The 15,868-nt window shown below is 39.6% G+C and overlaps 1 protein-coding gene across 1 annotated transcript in view; it reads right to left on the bottom strand.

Annotated features, from left to right (window-relative positions):
- Positions 1-15,868, bottom strand: part of LOC122804745 (ciliogenesis associated TTC17 interacting protein) — a 2,188,718-nt gene that overhangs the window by 2,031,520 nt on the left and 141,330 nt on the right. Inside the window, exon 2 of the mRNA XM_044074809.1 lies at positions 10,842-10,929. Within this exon, the coding sequence (XP_043930744.1) occupies positions 10,842-10,896 (55 nt within the window). The 5' untranslated portion in view covers positions 10,897-10,929. The remainder of the gene's footprint in view (positions 1-10,841; positions 10,930-15,868) is intronic.

The following is a 15,868-nucleotide window of genomic DNA, read 5'->3' on the forward strand; positions in this document are numbered from 1 at the left end:
ATATTAAACGCATTAGTTCATCCGAGAAAGACTTTGAACATGCCAGAAAAGATCTGTATCATAGATTTAGGGATAGGGGATATAGAGATTTGGACATACATAAAGCAAGTGAATGGTGTAACACTCTGGATAGGAACACTTTGTTACAATATAGAAAATCTACCAATACTCAGAAGGATTCTTCTCTTAGGTTTGTGACCACATATGGCAGGAACCACCACATGGTAAGAAATATATTAGATTCCAATTGGAATATATTTTTGGCAAATGAGGGATTGAGAACACTTTTGGGTCCTAGATGACAAATCTCATTCAGACGAGGTAAAACACTTGGAGGTCTTTTCTCTCATTACAAACACAAAGAAAGTGGAGGTGCCATATATCAACAAACCACTATAACTGGAGATAAACTTCTTGGTACCTTCCCGTGTGGTCATTGCAGCTCCTGCTCACAGGTTAGCAGATTTAAATAATTCACTAGTGTCAATACCAACAGAGTGTATCAATCTAGGGTGTTCGCTAATTGTAGCAGTACCTGGATCATTTATCTAGCAACTTGTCAATGTAAGGCATTTTATGTGGGCCAAACATCACGGTCACTTAGAATACGTATGACAGAACATAAAAGCGATATCAGGAATAAAAAAGAAACCAATGCCCTATATAGACATACCATCAAACATGGTAATGCTCATTTTATGTTTATGGTTATTGATAAAATCACGGGAGATAGAAACCATCAACAAGTTTGGCATACTATCTTAAATCTTAAAGAAAAATACTGGATTACTAACCTTGGAGGATTATTTCCGCCTGGTCTCAATGACCATTTATAAATAATTTTTAATATGGTGATCCTTAGTGTATGAGCTCTAGGCTGGTGACAATTAATTTATATTAGTGGATATTATCTATATGATAACCAGTTTGTCGCTTGGCATGGATTGCGGGCTATATATTAATGCAGACTGTACAGGTCAACAAAGAATAATAGATTGATTTCACTATTCTTTTGGAATTGTTATGGGAGTACTTTGAATCCTGCAACTATCAACACATGCATACATACATCATGTCTCATATCTCTTTGTCAAATACTATATATTCAAGAAGTTGCTATTATTATATATAGGCACATATTCAATTTTGTTACAACTAGTTCAGTTTAAAAATTACATATTGTTTTCAATATTATGGAGTAAATATCAATGTTGACATTTTACATATTATAATATTTCAATCAAATATGTTACAAACTTTAAGTGCATCTTACTATAGAGTTCATGTAGGATGAACAGTTTTTTCTGTGTCATTTCTTGGATATTTTATTTTATTATATGTATATAATTTCAGGTATATACATATACGTATTAGTTATATTAGATGCACTTGTTAGCTTGACAGAGTGAACTAGTTTGTATACATAAAATGTTAGATTGTGAAAGTGACATACACGGTTTGGATAAATCAGGATAGGTTAGTACTTTTTCCACCTAAACTAAGGGTGATCTTACTCATTTTCTCTATCTGAAAATATTTAGAGACTCATTCATTTTGTTGGGCATCTCAATGTTATGATTTTTACATGTATACTTGAATTGTTCGTTCTTATTTATCATGGTACTAATATACTCCAACCACTAGGTTGGGCTATACCATTGTTTCCATTGGTCGGGGAACAATATAAATACTTGTGGCTATTCTATGTTTTAAAAAAAAATTTTCAATCCATTGAAAAAGGCTGGGTAGCCGAAACCGGTCTGGATATATGAAAATATAAGAATATATAATAAAATTATCATTTGGATTCTATTTTAGTGTTGAGTATCGTATTTTGCTGGTCGTTGGAGTTTGTTTGATGATGCAGTACCTTGTCTGTATTCAGTGACATGCAGTGAAACTTGGAGAAAGGCATGTAGGTCCAGTAGCCAGGGGAAGACCCAGACAGCTCTCATACCTGAAGCTGGGACTTGTGTGGTGGCTGTTTCAGAGAAGGAAGTATCCTGTAACAGTAAGTCTGAAAGTGAGCCACAGCTGCTGGTAGGTACTGATGTTCCCTTGGACATGGTGACTGCAAGGACAGAGGTGAGTGACAGTACCCAGATTGAGGGTGAAGCACAACTGTCGGAAGTTACTAGGTTTCCATTGGAAGGGGAGCTTGTGCTTGAGAATATGCCTGCAGATACAGATGGATGGCGCATTGGTGCAGCGGTTTGCCTTGTTGCCTCACAGCAAGAGGTTCTATAGTTTGATTCTCGGCTGAAATGCCTTTTGTGCAGAGTCTGTATGTCCTCCCTGCATTTGTGTGGGTTTCCTCTGGGTGCTCCAGGTTCCTCTCAAGTTACAAAGACATGCATCTGTAGGGTTTCTCCCCGGGCCTCCGCTGAAAATTGGCTCATTCCAAGTCAGACATTCTGGGTAAACGAATAATAAATAAAGAAATAAAATGTCCTAATAGGGGATGACTGTGATGATGCAGTGTCTTGTGTGCATGCAGTGATACATAGTCAGGCATGTAGGTCCAGTAGCCAGGGAGAGACCCACATAGATCTCACACCTGAAGCTGGGATTGGTATAGTGACTGTTTCTGCGCAGGAGCCATCCTGTAGCAATACAGCTGAAAGTGAGCCACAGCTGCTGGGAGGTACTGATGTTCCCATGGACACAGTGACTGCAAGGATGGAGGGGAGTTATAGTACCCAGCTTGACGGTGAGGTACAGCTGTCGGAAGTGAATAGGCTTTTTGTGGAAGGGGAGCTTGGGAGAGTCACAAATGTAGAGTTGAGACAGGCTTAACTTACGGACCCTACATTGCAAAGCTTGAGGGAAATGGCTAAGGAAGTACCTGAGGCTCAAGAAGAGGGGAGTCTGTATACAGGAACAAAGGTTTGTTGTATACAGAGTGGGCTCCTAACAGAGGGCTGGAGGGTGAGGTAGTATGGCAGTTGGTACAGCCTAGAGCCTACCATCTGTCACTTCTAGTTATAGTCCCTAATATTCATTTGTTGGAGATACTGAGGCAGAGAAGAAAGGTTGGTGTATAGAAAGTGGACTCCTAAGGGAGGGCTGGAAGGTGAGGTAGTATGGCAGTTGGTACAGCCTAGAGCCTACCATCTGTCACTTCTAGTTATAGTCCCTAATATTCATTTGCTGGAGATACTGAGGCAGAGAAGGAAGGTTGGTGTATAGAAAGTGGACTCCTAAGGGAGGGCTGGAAGGTGACGTAGTACGGCAATTGGTAGAGCCTACAGCTTTGCCATCTGCCACTTTTAGCTAATATTCCTTTTGCAGGTGATACTGATGTAGAAAAGGTGTCAAGTGCTTTGCTAGAAATTTTCAGCAGGGTATGTTTTTCAAGGGAGATACTGACTGACCAAGGTGCTGACGTCATGTCAGACCTACAGAATTGTTTGTGGAAGCATTGTGGGATGACACATTTAAAGACCATCCCCAGACTAAACTCTACATTAAAGACTATGCTATGGGCAATTGCAGACCAGTTTATTATTTATTTATTTATTTAATATTTGTTTACCAGGATAGTTCAATTGGGTGATGAGCCCATTTTCAGCTGAGCCCCAGGGAGAAAAGCTGCACAGAAAATTTTTTGCAATATTTAGAGAAAGACAAAACAGAAATTATGAACATCCTAAGAACGCTTACATCATAGGAAAATATAAACATAATGAGAATTACAAACATCACAGGTGCTTTACTAAAGACAGTAAAGAATTAGATATATTTAAAGAAATAAACTATATTTAGAGAAAATATATAAGGAAAAACACTAGAAAGAAATCAAGAAAGGAGGGTGGTAGATTCTAGAAGAGGAAGAAGTGAATAGACAGGAAAAGTGGAAAAGGAAGAATGGAGATAGGTGGAGAGATTAGGTAAGGGAAAATTGTTAGGCAGAAAGAAGGAAAGGAGAGAGAGAGAGAGGACAGGGATAAAGTAAGCTATAAGTGAGTGAGAATAAGGAAACATCTGGATAGAGAGGAGAAGAGGAAGAGAGGAAGAAAGTGGGTAGATTATAGAGCAAGTAGAGAGCTAAATAGAGGAATGAAGAGATTAGCCAGGTCTTGTAAATGGGCAGAGATAGTTGCTCATTAGGAACACTCTTAGTTGGTTTTTGAAGGGTTTTAGGTCAGTAATAATTAATATGCTCTGGGGGTGGAATTTCATAATCTGGAGATGTGGTTAGAAAGAAGAGAGCCCCCTGGTTTTTTACTGGATTTGGAGACTTGTAGTAAAGATCTGTTAGAGGATCGAAGAGTACAGGTGTTAGTGTAAGGTAAAAGTATATTATGAAGGGCAGGTTTTTTTCAGGTTGTTGAACAAGTCTATGTGCAAGAGAGAACGGAGTGTAAGTTAAATAGTTTAAAAGGGCAAAGTTAACCATTAAACCCATTAAGTGTCAAATGGATATAGCAGAGGTCACTTACTTAGGACACAGAGTGGAGAGTGGTAAGATTAGGCTAGAACCTGTCAAAGTGGAAGCTATTCAAGCATGACCAGTTTTTGTTACTAAAAAGCAAGTGAGAGCATTTCTAAGGACAGCAAGGTACTGTGGAAAATATGTGCCCACTTCTCGTGCAGTGGCTGCACCCCTTACTGACCCAACTTGGAAAAATATACCAGATAAGGTAGTGTTGACCACAGATTGTATAAACCAGATAAGGTAGTGCTGACCACAGATTGTGAACAGGCATTCCAAAAACTTGAGGAGATTTGGAAAGACCTCCTGTGTTGACCAGCCCAGATTATAGTGAAGAGTTTGTTGTGCAAGTGGGTGCTTCAGATTTTGGGGTGGGACTGTGCTCAGCCAAGTTTCCTCAGAAGGAGAAGAACACTAATGTGGGGTTAATAATGCCAATGCAAACAGAGTTTCCAGGAGAGGAGTGGGTTGATATTCCCAAACAGAACCATTTTTCTCAAGCATTGTTTTTCAAGGATCACCTGAAAACTATGCTTGAGTCATGGGGGGAGGAATGTGAAAAAATCAGACACTGTCATACGTGCTAGCATGTCTGGCTGCAGTTTTTGTACATAATTTCAGTTTAACCTATGTCTTATATGCCAGCTATGATATTGTAAATAAGTTCTTACATGTTGATTTATAATCTGTTTGTACAGAATGTTCTAAAGATTTGAACAGTCTCCTTTTACATTTTTAACAGTGCATCACTGTGAAGAAAGATTCTAAATGTAAACTGTCTCAGATTCAGCTGATCTGCAGAAGATGTCATCGGAATGTTGACAGTTGCTATGTGTTACTGTCAGAAGCTGAAAGATAGGAAGGAACTTTACTAAACAGCTGCTGGTTGATTTTCAAAAATATGAAATGAAAATTAGAACTGGAACAGTTGTGACAGTCTTAGGTTAGTCTATAAAAGAGCATGCTGAAGACAACTGAAGTCAGTTGTCAGTTACAGTTACAGTTGTCAGTTAACAGCCAGTTGTGAGTTGTTCACAGATGTACTGTGCAGTGGATACCCAAAATGACTCATCAAGAACTGTAAGCCTGCCTTTGCTCTGTTGTAAGAATTTAGTTTAGATCAGGGACAGTGTTCTTTTGTCAGACAGAAAAATTATAACCAATTAGTTACATTAGTTAGAGTTTTCCTGAATGTTGTATTTCTATCCTACAGTATTGATTTCATTTTCCTAGTGATCGAGTTCTGTTTTTTTATTGGAAATTACTGTTTTATATGTTTAATCATTTTGTTCAATATTAAATATTTTTATTAACTTATGTTGTGGTTGGTCAATCAGTGTTTCTTTAGTGATTTTAGAGTGCTTATACTTGCCTTGATAACTTCCCAGGCCACTCAGAAAGCCTGACTGCTTAGGTCATTTGCTACTATTTGTTTTAATTAATTTTCATAATTGGATATCCCTGTAAAAGGGCATTAAGACACTCTGATTGGTGGAAGCATTACTGTATTATTTTGGGGAAGGGACACAGATGGAAATCTGTGGCAGGCTTCCCCAGAAGTGTTTGGATGTGTGAGATTTAATTTATTTTAGTGTGAGTGTATCAGAGGTCTTAAACTGGGACACATTGCTCTGAAGTGTAATAAGGAGTTTCATTTGGGGTGGACAGAAGAATACAGTCCAGTCTCAGGCTGTACAGTGTGTGCCAGTTGTGCTCTTAGAGAAAAATTGCAGAATATTACTCGTGTTTAAGTGACAGTCTCACACTGGAGTCAGTAGTGTGGATTGAAGCGCCTTAGTTACTGAACCAGGATAGCAGGAGACGTCACATCATTGTTGACAGTCTGGTGGGGTATTGTCCAGGCATCATATTACTTGGTGGCAGGTCAGTGGAATATTTATTGGACTTCACAGTTAGGATAGGAGGAGATGAGATAAAAATGGTGATGTATAACCAATCTACAGGAAAGTCCCCAGGAATCAATAGTATTCCTGTAGAAGTTTGGAAGCTAGGAGGGAAAAAACTTGATAAACGTCTGGAAGGTTTTGTTTAACAGTATTTTAAGAGGAGGAGAAGTAGCAGCATCCTGGAAGAAAGCATTGGTAGCTGTAATACTTAGAGGGTAAAAATCCAGCAGATCCAGCTTCATACAAGGCCCATTCCAATACTACATCATGATTATAAAGTGTTTATGTCTATAATGGCTAAAAGAATAACAAAAGTGATGCCAAAATTGATAGATATGGACTAAAGTGGTTTTATGGAGTGGAGACAAACATTTAACAACATTAACAGAACAGTGATGATTCAGAGGGAAGCAGAATGTAAGAAAACACCATTGTTGGTGGTGGTTTTTAATGCAAAGAAAGCATTTGACAATGTAAGCTGGGATTTTATGAGCAGAGCAATGAGAGCATTTCCATTCCCTGATAAAATTATAAGGTTGATTAGAAGGATATACGAGGGATTGCAGGAGAAAGTGGGTGGGGTACCCTCTGATAATCTTTGCTTGAGAACAGGAACCAGGCAGGGGTGTTCTCTCTCTCCTTTGTTATTTGTGTTATATTTAGAACCACTGGCAAAGAAAATAAGGGACTCAGAAATTCAAGGATATAATTGTTATGGTAGTCAAGAAAAGCTGAATCTATTTGCAGACAACATTATTTTATACCTGAAAAAGGAGAAGGGAACATTACAGTGCTGTGGAATATATTGAGACAATTTCAAACCTTTTCAGGATGCAAAATTAATGAAGCTAAAATAAAAGCAATAGCAGTAAATTATGTACACACATATGAATTGGTTCAGCAATATCTATATTTATGGGGACATGATAAAATGAAGTATTTAGGAGTATGAATTAAAAATGAGGTGGGAGGTTGGCATAATGGTTAAGGTGTTTACCTTTCAAACACAAGGTGCAGGGTTTGATTCTCACATGGGGTAGTAGGCTGGGCTTAAAATGACCCACAAGGGCAGTTAGCCTAGTAATAATCTATGAACCTATGATACCAGTGTGGTAGCTAAGGATATGTGGGTAGAGACCAAACAAAAGATAATACAAAAACTGAGAAAATGGAAGCTCTGTTATATGAATATCAATAGTAAGATACAAGCAGTTAAAATATATTTAGAGCTGAAAGATTTTATCTGGGAGGGGAAGATGGCAAGAGTCAAGTGGGATACGATGATTCTTCCAATAGAACAGGGCGGATTGGGATTACTCCAGTTGAAGGGGTATTTCAGAACAACACAGTTAAGGTTCCTATACACAGCACAAGCAGAAAACTATAATTACAAGTGGAAAGAGATAATGATGAAATGGGAGGAAGCTGAAGAAACAAGGAGATACCGGGAGTTTGGATACAGACCTTTAAGGAGGATAACAACAATCATACAGAATATTATACTCATAAAGTGGCAGACAGATCCTAAGAATTAAGCCAATACAGGAATGTAGAAAAAGGAAATGCTACCAATTGGGAAAACTGCAATTAGGGGTACAAACAACAGGCAACAGGGGGCTGGAATATTTTGGAGAAAACTGGCAAAGGAACCAGGGTGTTGGGAGCAAATAACTAGAGAAGGAAAAGTAATAGAATGGGGAGATGCCAAGAACTTATTTGGACTGCAGGTTAGAGACTGCCTTCCCCATCAAGGATTGATATCAGAGTACAGGCAAAAAGAAACAAACAGGGGGTCCTAAATGAAAGACCAGCACTGGTAACGCTTTTAGTAGAATCTAGAACAGAGGTTGCCATTAAGAAAGGAATAATTAGTACAGCATATAAAATACTGTAGCATAACTATAAGAATCAATCAGAGGAGGTTATATAAGATTAGGAAGAGAAATTAAATAAGCAATTCACAAAGAAACAATGGGGTGATATATGTATGTCTCTCAAATATGTAACAAAATCTAGGAGATTTAGGATCTTTGCTTCAGTGTTTATATATGTATTTTTATAAGTAGACTCCAAAGAATTTTTTCTCAGGTAGACATCAAATGTTGGAGCTGTGCTGGGGAAGAAAGACGTAACTGGGAACATATTTCCTGGGAGTGTAATGAGTTAGCAGACTTAAAAGATTCTCCATAGACTGCTCTTGTCAGAGATGCTGGGTGAGCAAATTGGAGTAACTAGGGAAATGATTTTTTGAGCTGTGACACAGAATCGGAATTGCCTAGACATAGTAAGTCTTTGCTGAGTCTAACTATGATGGCTGCCAAAAAAGCAACTACTAGAAAACGGAAATCAAGTCTAAACCAACTTTACTAGAAGTAGTGAAGATAGTAACAGAGATAAAACAACTAGAATTGGGATCATTAGAGAAAGGCAGGAGCAAATTACATAGGCGGAAATGTGGGATCAATTCACACAGAGGAGGAACAAGGTTTAAAAGAAGGCAGGATTTGAATGAGCTATGTAATGGTTGACTGACAATGACTGGATATATTAAAAGTGATGTATAATGTTTGCAGCTACAGTTATGTGGGCACAGTTTGCAATGTATAATGTCTGCAACTGAGATTGTGTCACCATGGTTTATTTTCATTTATATAAATGTAAGACTCCCTATGTCATGCATGATAATTTAATAAAGATATTTCTTGTTTAAAAAAATAAGTTGATTCAGTCCAAAGGGGTTCATGCTGTTGATTGCTGAATTTGCAGATTAAGACTGCCAGTCAATGTTTTTACATCAGCCAGGAGGATAATTTCACTTGTGATTGTACCTTCTCTCCAGGACAGTATGTTTTCCAGTACTAGAATGTTCTACCTTTGGGGGGGGGGGTATATAGCACAGCAATGCATATGCTCCTGGCTTTGTTAAGTTTTAGGAATGACATTAGGATTTCTGCTTGTCCAGAATTTGGGAATGTGCCTGTATAGGGAGTTACTGTGACCATATTTTGGAAGATTATAGCTTTTTTTCTGTGTTCTATTGAGCTTAATAATATTAAATATATTATAACCGGAGGTAATATTTCAGCATCTTTTTATTTCAGAATTTATTTTTTTTATTTTTTTTTATTTATTTTATTTTACATTTGGTAACTGGGAAAGTCTGACTTGGAACGAGCCAATTTTCAGCGGAGGCCCGGGGAGAAATGCTCCAGATGCATGTCTTTGTAACGTGGAAGGAAACCGGAGCACCCAGCGGAAACCCACACGAACATAGGGAGGACATGCACACTCCACACAGACGTCACCCTAGCCGAGAATCGAACCGGAAAACCTCTTGCTGTGAGGAGACAACGCTACCGCTACACCACTGCGCCGTCCATCCTTAGCCATGTCTCTGTTTCTATGTAAATTGCTCCTTCCATTTACTAAAGATCCCACCTTGTAGTTCTTTCATCTCCTTTACAATTTTCAGCATTTCAGTTACAGCTGGTTTCAAATTTTTATTTCCATTTTCTGGAAATTGATTTTTTGGCAGCCAACAGCATTAAACTTAACAAGGCCTTACTATGCATAGGCAATTCAGATCCTGTGTCTCAGTTCAAAGGAATCATTTCCTTAATTACAGCCATTTGCTCCCCTGACATTTTTGACAGAGTGCTCTGCAGGGAATTTTTTAAATTAGCCAAGCTGTTACATTTGCAAAAATATATATTTCGAGTAACCTTTCTCTTCCCAATCACACCTCCAAAATTTGCTATCTGCTGGAGGAAAACTTCTGCTTGGAGTATAAAATTCCTATGCAAACTCTTCAAAAAATCCTAAACCTTCTGGACTTTTTTTGCATACTTTGGAGCCACAGTGATATCTTCCCATTGTCCTTTGTAAATTGCCATTCCAGTCTCTCAGAGGAGACTAAAACTTGCAGTATAAACCACAAGGGCACATATTCCAAGCAGAAAGCATCACAGCTGAGAAGTGAACCCTTAGAGAATTGAACAATGTCACAGAGTAATGCCAATGTTTGCATTATAGTGCTGCCTTTCCACACAGCAGCATCCGTTTCTGAACCACAGTGGAAAAGGACAGTTGAATTAACTTCACAGATGAGCAGTTTAAACCTCATGACTACATCACAAAGAAAGAAAACTGCACTGCTGTTTACAGGTAAACATAGCTAAGTGCATAACTTAGAACGCAATGAGCTGGTGAACAAAAGTAACCAAAGATGTGAAACCTCTGAACAGTTTTTCCAAACATAACAAACAACAAATTCCAGCATACTTTAACAAACATTTAAAAACAATCTTAACTTAGATTTCCTACTGCCAAATCAGTGGTTTCACAGTCTATATTCCCATGTTTTGCAGCAATAACTATTGTACCAAAGAGTTTAGAAAAACAGGTTAAACTGAAGTGACTCGCCTACCATCACCACCACAAAACTGATGCAAATATATCTGAAACATTAATCTGTTTAAAAATGTAAATAATTTACTAACCTACAGAGGACAGAAATTCCACAGCTTCTTGACTGGCTTTTGGAACCACGTCCATTGTTTGCTGACAATACAGGAGCTTCTGTTTTTCCTATAAAAATAAAAACATAAATGAGCTTGTTGGGAGGGTGGCCTAATGGTTAAGTTGTTTGCCTTACAAACACAAGGTGCAGGGTTTGACTCTCACAAGGGACAATTGGTTAGGCTTACAATGGCTCTCAAGGGCAGTTAGCTTAGTATGAACCTATGAGAATTTATGTCCAAATCTAAATTATATACCCCGATCTGCTCTGAGTTACAGCACAATGGCACAAGAATTACAGAACCAACTGATATTGCCAACATCCTGGCAGATAGGTTCAGTGCTAACTTTACCCCTCTCTCACCCCCTAAAGGACCCATATCTATACAGGAAGAATGCAGAGTCCCTGTAATCACAACTACGCAGGTAAAAGCTGCACTCTCTAAAGCCAAAAACAAAGCATCCATGGGACAGGACAATATCTCAGGCTGCATTTTACACGAACGTCAGAGCAAACTGACTCCCCACCTAAGCACCATGTTCAATCATAGCCTCACGTCAGGCTTTGTGCCCACTGAATGGTGCACAGCAACCATTATCCCACTCCACAAAGGGGGAGCCACCACTGATCCTAGGAACTATCACCCTATTAGCATGACGAGCCTGGTCTGCAAGGCCATGGAAAGTATCATCGTGGAATTCATAAACAAAGACACTGGTAACCTCCAAACTCTGGATCCCACCCAGTTCGGGTTTGCGAAAGGCAGATCATGCCTCCTGAACCTGGTCGACTTCTTTGAGGCAGTCACCAAAGCCACAGATGAGGGTAAGGTGGTTCACACAGCCTATCCTGACCTCGCCAAGGCTTTCGACACCATCCCCCATTCTGGAATTATAGCTAAACTCACTAAACTAGGTATAAATCCCTATGTCACAAGATGGGTTGCCAACTGGCTGACTGACAGAACCCACACTGTAAAAGTTGCAGACTCCAAATCTGACTTCAAACCAGTGACAAATGGAGTACCACAGGCTTCAGTCCTGGGACCTCTCCTGTTTGGTATCTACTTCTCTGAAGTACAGGCTAACACAGAAGGCCTCTGGCTAATGAAGTTCGCAGATGACTGCAAACTAGGAGCTATAGTCGAGTCCCCAAATGATGTGGACATCCTACAGAAGGGCCTCAATGAGACAGATGCCTGGTGTCAGAGCCATGGCCTCAAGCTTAGTACCAAAAAGTGCATTGTTATCCCCTTTGGTAAAAACTCTGTACCCATGAATTACCATACAGGTGGCAGTCTACTTAACGCCAAATGTGTGATGAGACATGGGGACCCAAATGAACAGCAGTCTCTCCTTTGATAATCACATTGCCACAGTTGTCAGGAAATCCTTCTAGGTTGCACACCTCATCACAAAAAGGTTCCCATCTAGGAAAAAAGAGGTCACTGTTCCCCTCTACTCGACACTCAATAGATTATAGAGTACAACGCCCCTTTTGGAATGTACCTCACAAGACATCTACAGCAGCTGGAAAGGCCACAGAAGTACGTCACAAAGAGGATTACTGGCCTCAAACAGATGCCCTACACTGACCGTCTAAAAAAACTCCAGCTTTACTCTGTAGCATATCGCCTACACCGAGGTGATCTCTGCCTAACATATAAAGCTATGTCAAACCCAGAGCTGCTGGACATGCTACACCTAAAGAAATCCGAATCCCTCTGAGCTACATGTTCTAGGGACTTAAACCTTGTCACCACAGTAAACAGGACATGCTGGAGGGATAGATTCCTGTCCCAGGGACTTCCCATACTCTGGAACAAGCTACCCATCTATGTCAAGCAAAGCTCCTCATTAGCACTCTTCAAGAAAAGTTTTGATGAGTGGATGGGAAATAGAAAATACACCCTGGGGATCACTTCTGTGACTCTGCTCGACAGGGGCACAGGAAATTAACTTTCTTGGGTTGACATAAGCCAGGGAACTTTGTTGGCTAGGCTTACTTAGGCCCTTGGTCCGATAGCCTAGTACCTACCTATGAACCTATATGTCAGAGACGTCACATATTCAACTACAGTTTTCTATTAGGGTAAACACTTGCCACCACAGCCCTACTTACTAGATGACATACTACAGCTAAGACAAAGCAGGAAGCATCATCTCTGTTAAGGGATACAAGAAACTGCAACACATTGGGTGCAAGTTTGAAAAACATCAGATTTTTAAGGGCAGAATTTCATTGACAAATGGACTGTTTTAACAAGAAGCTGTTGTTTCAATAGCTGTAAGATGAACCACACAGATTTGTGTTCATTATTGTCATATAAAAACAGAATTTTTACTAAAATTCATTTGCTCTCCAATTAACTGGTTAATCCTGTTTCATCTGATTTAGAGGAATTGCAGAGCTGGAGCCAATCCTGACAGTCCATAGGCACAAAGCCGAGACATTAATTCTGATAAGATGCCAGTATATCACAGCATGATGCTCCTGTGGGTGTGTTAGTGCATACACACACACACACACACACACACACACACACACACACACACACACACACACACACACACACACACACACACACACACACACACACGCGCACACATGCATACACACACACAGATACAGACATGCAGATACACATACACAGACACACGCATGCACACACAGATACACACAGACAGACACACACACAGGCATGCACACAAACATGCGCGCACACACGTGCATGTGCACATACACGCATGCACACACAGACACGCATGCACACACACACACATGCACACACACACGCGGATACACAGACAGACTGACACAGACAGACACACACACGCGCGCACGCAAGCGCACAGACAGATACAAGCACACACAGACACGCACGCGTGCACGCACAAACACATACACACACGCAGATAAACACACAAACAGATACACACACACACACACACATGAATGCACACACACACACACACACACACACACACACACACACACACACGCACACACACACACACACACACACACTCTTGGATCTTGAAAATTTCTTTACATTCCTTGAAATTATCCCTGTAAGTAACAGATCTTTAATCCTTGATGACTTCAACTATACCTCCACAGACTTGAGTACCTGCACTTCTAATGTACGCTATGTGCAACATTTCTTAGATTGGGTGAATGAAGACTCTTTGGATCAAAGTGACCACAATCCCATTAACGGCAGAAACAAAAACAATCTGGACCTAATTCTTGCAAACTTGGCTCTGGCATCCTCCCTGCCCCAGGCTGGTTCTTCACTAGTTAAGTCAAATCACCAACTGGTCTCTTTTATCCTCACAACATTTGCCCCCCCCCCCCCCCAACTAACACCATCCTTTAGAGACTTCAAAAAAGCAAACCTTATATGGCTGTATAATGAAAATGTCTAAATTCATCCATATAAACCTCAAAGTGGACTAGGAATATGCAGCCACCTATATCACAGATTTATATAATCATTTAGATAAATGCAGGGCGGTCTCTTACAAAATCAAATAGAGCAGTAAATTTAATAACAAACCACCCAGGTAGCCAGTAGATAAAAGTAAACTATACAACAGAAAAAAGAAACTGCTTAAACTACCTTGTAAGACCAGAACCCTGCAACAAAACAGAATATAAAAACAATACTCACCAAGTCACTGAAGGCATCTTTTACAACCAGCAAAGCATCCCATGAAATTACACTAACTTCTGAAAGTAGGGATAATTAAAAGTCCCTCTTCAGATACTTTAAAAAAACTACAGAACAAGTCACATCACTGCTCTGGTGATTATTCAAATCCAAAAGTCATTGCTAACGTATCAGCAAGCAACTCTGCCTTCAATTTATCCTCCTAAAGCTGTCATCCCCCATTCCAAACACCCCAGTCACTTCCCCCATCATCTCAAAGGATCTTTTCCTTAAAGCACTCTTGCAGATCAAAAAAGTACAGTTGTGTAGGCAAACTTGCTATAACAGAAGATGTTTGAATAACATGCCTCTCAACCTCAGAACAAGAAACCTGGACAAAGCCATAAATAAAAGTGGGACAAAGGTCCAATAATAGGGACAGTGTTTAAATATTGCTCTTACAAACTTAAAAAGTTGATAGAATAACAGGTAGTGTATTAGCATGAATTTTCTGAAGGGTATAAAGTCTGAAACTCAAATGTCTGTCATTATTTTCTAACTTCAGTCTTTAATGATTTACCACTAATTTGCCAAAAAAACAAACTTTTATGAAAAATGGACCAAAAATATGAGGCAAAAATCAGGACATTCTGCAAAAATGTGTACAGTTGTGAGGTATGTTGATTGACCACTCCTGCAGTAGTCTTAGCTGTATGGGCTATATTCTGCCAAGGATAGAACAGTTGTCCAGCATCTAAAGCTTCAGAAGTACCTACCATGAGCCCAAACCCTTAATCAACTCAAGATGACCTGACTAAAAAGACACGTTTGGGCACAAAGACCTTCAGAGCTTTCATGCCAACTGAGGGAGGAAGGCTGTGCCCTGAGAGGGCATTGCTATGAACAACTAAAAATAAATGTCCACATCCCAGCATAAAAAACATACCAAAAAAATAAGTGGGATAGAGGGTGGGAGCAGTTACTGCAGCAGTGATCATTTGAACATCTACTGTCTTGGTGAGTTTACTTACCGTTCTTCATATTGGTTACTGCAGCAGTGATCATTTGAACATCTACTGTCTTGGTGAGTTTACTTACCGTTCTTCATATTGGTTACTGCAGCAGTGATCATTTGAACATCTAATGTCTTGGTGAGTTTACTTACCGTTCTTCATATTGGTTACTGCAGCAGTGATCATTTGAACATTTACTGTCTTGGTGAGTTTACTTACCGTTCTTCATATAGGTTACTGCAGCAGTGATCATTTGAACATCTACTGTCTTGGTGAGTTTACTTACCGTTCTTCATATTGGTTACTGCAGCAGTGATCATTTGAACATCTACTGTCTTGGTG

Source organism: Protopterus annectens, chromosome 6.part0 (genome assembly GCF_019279795.1).
Source record: "Protopterus annectens isolate FY-2018-M chromosome 6.part0, PAN1.0, whole genome shotgun sequence".
NCBI lineage: Eukaryota > Metazoa > Chordata > Ceratodontiformes > Protopteridae > Protopterus > Protopterus annectens.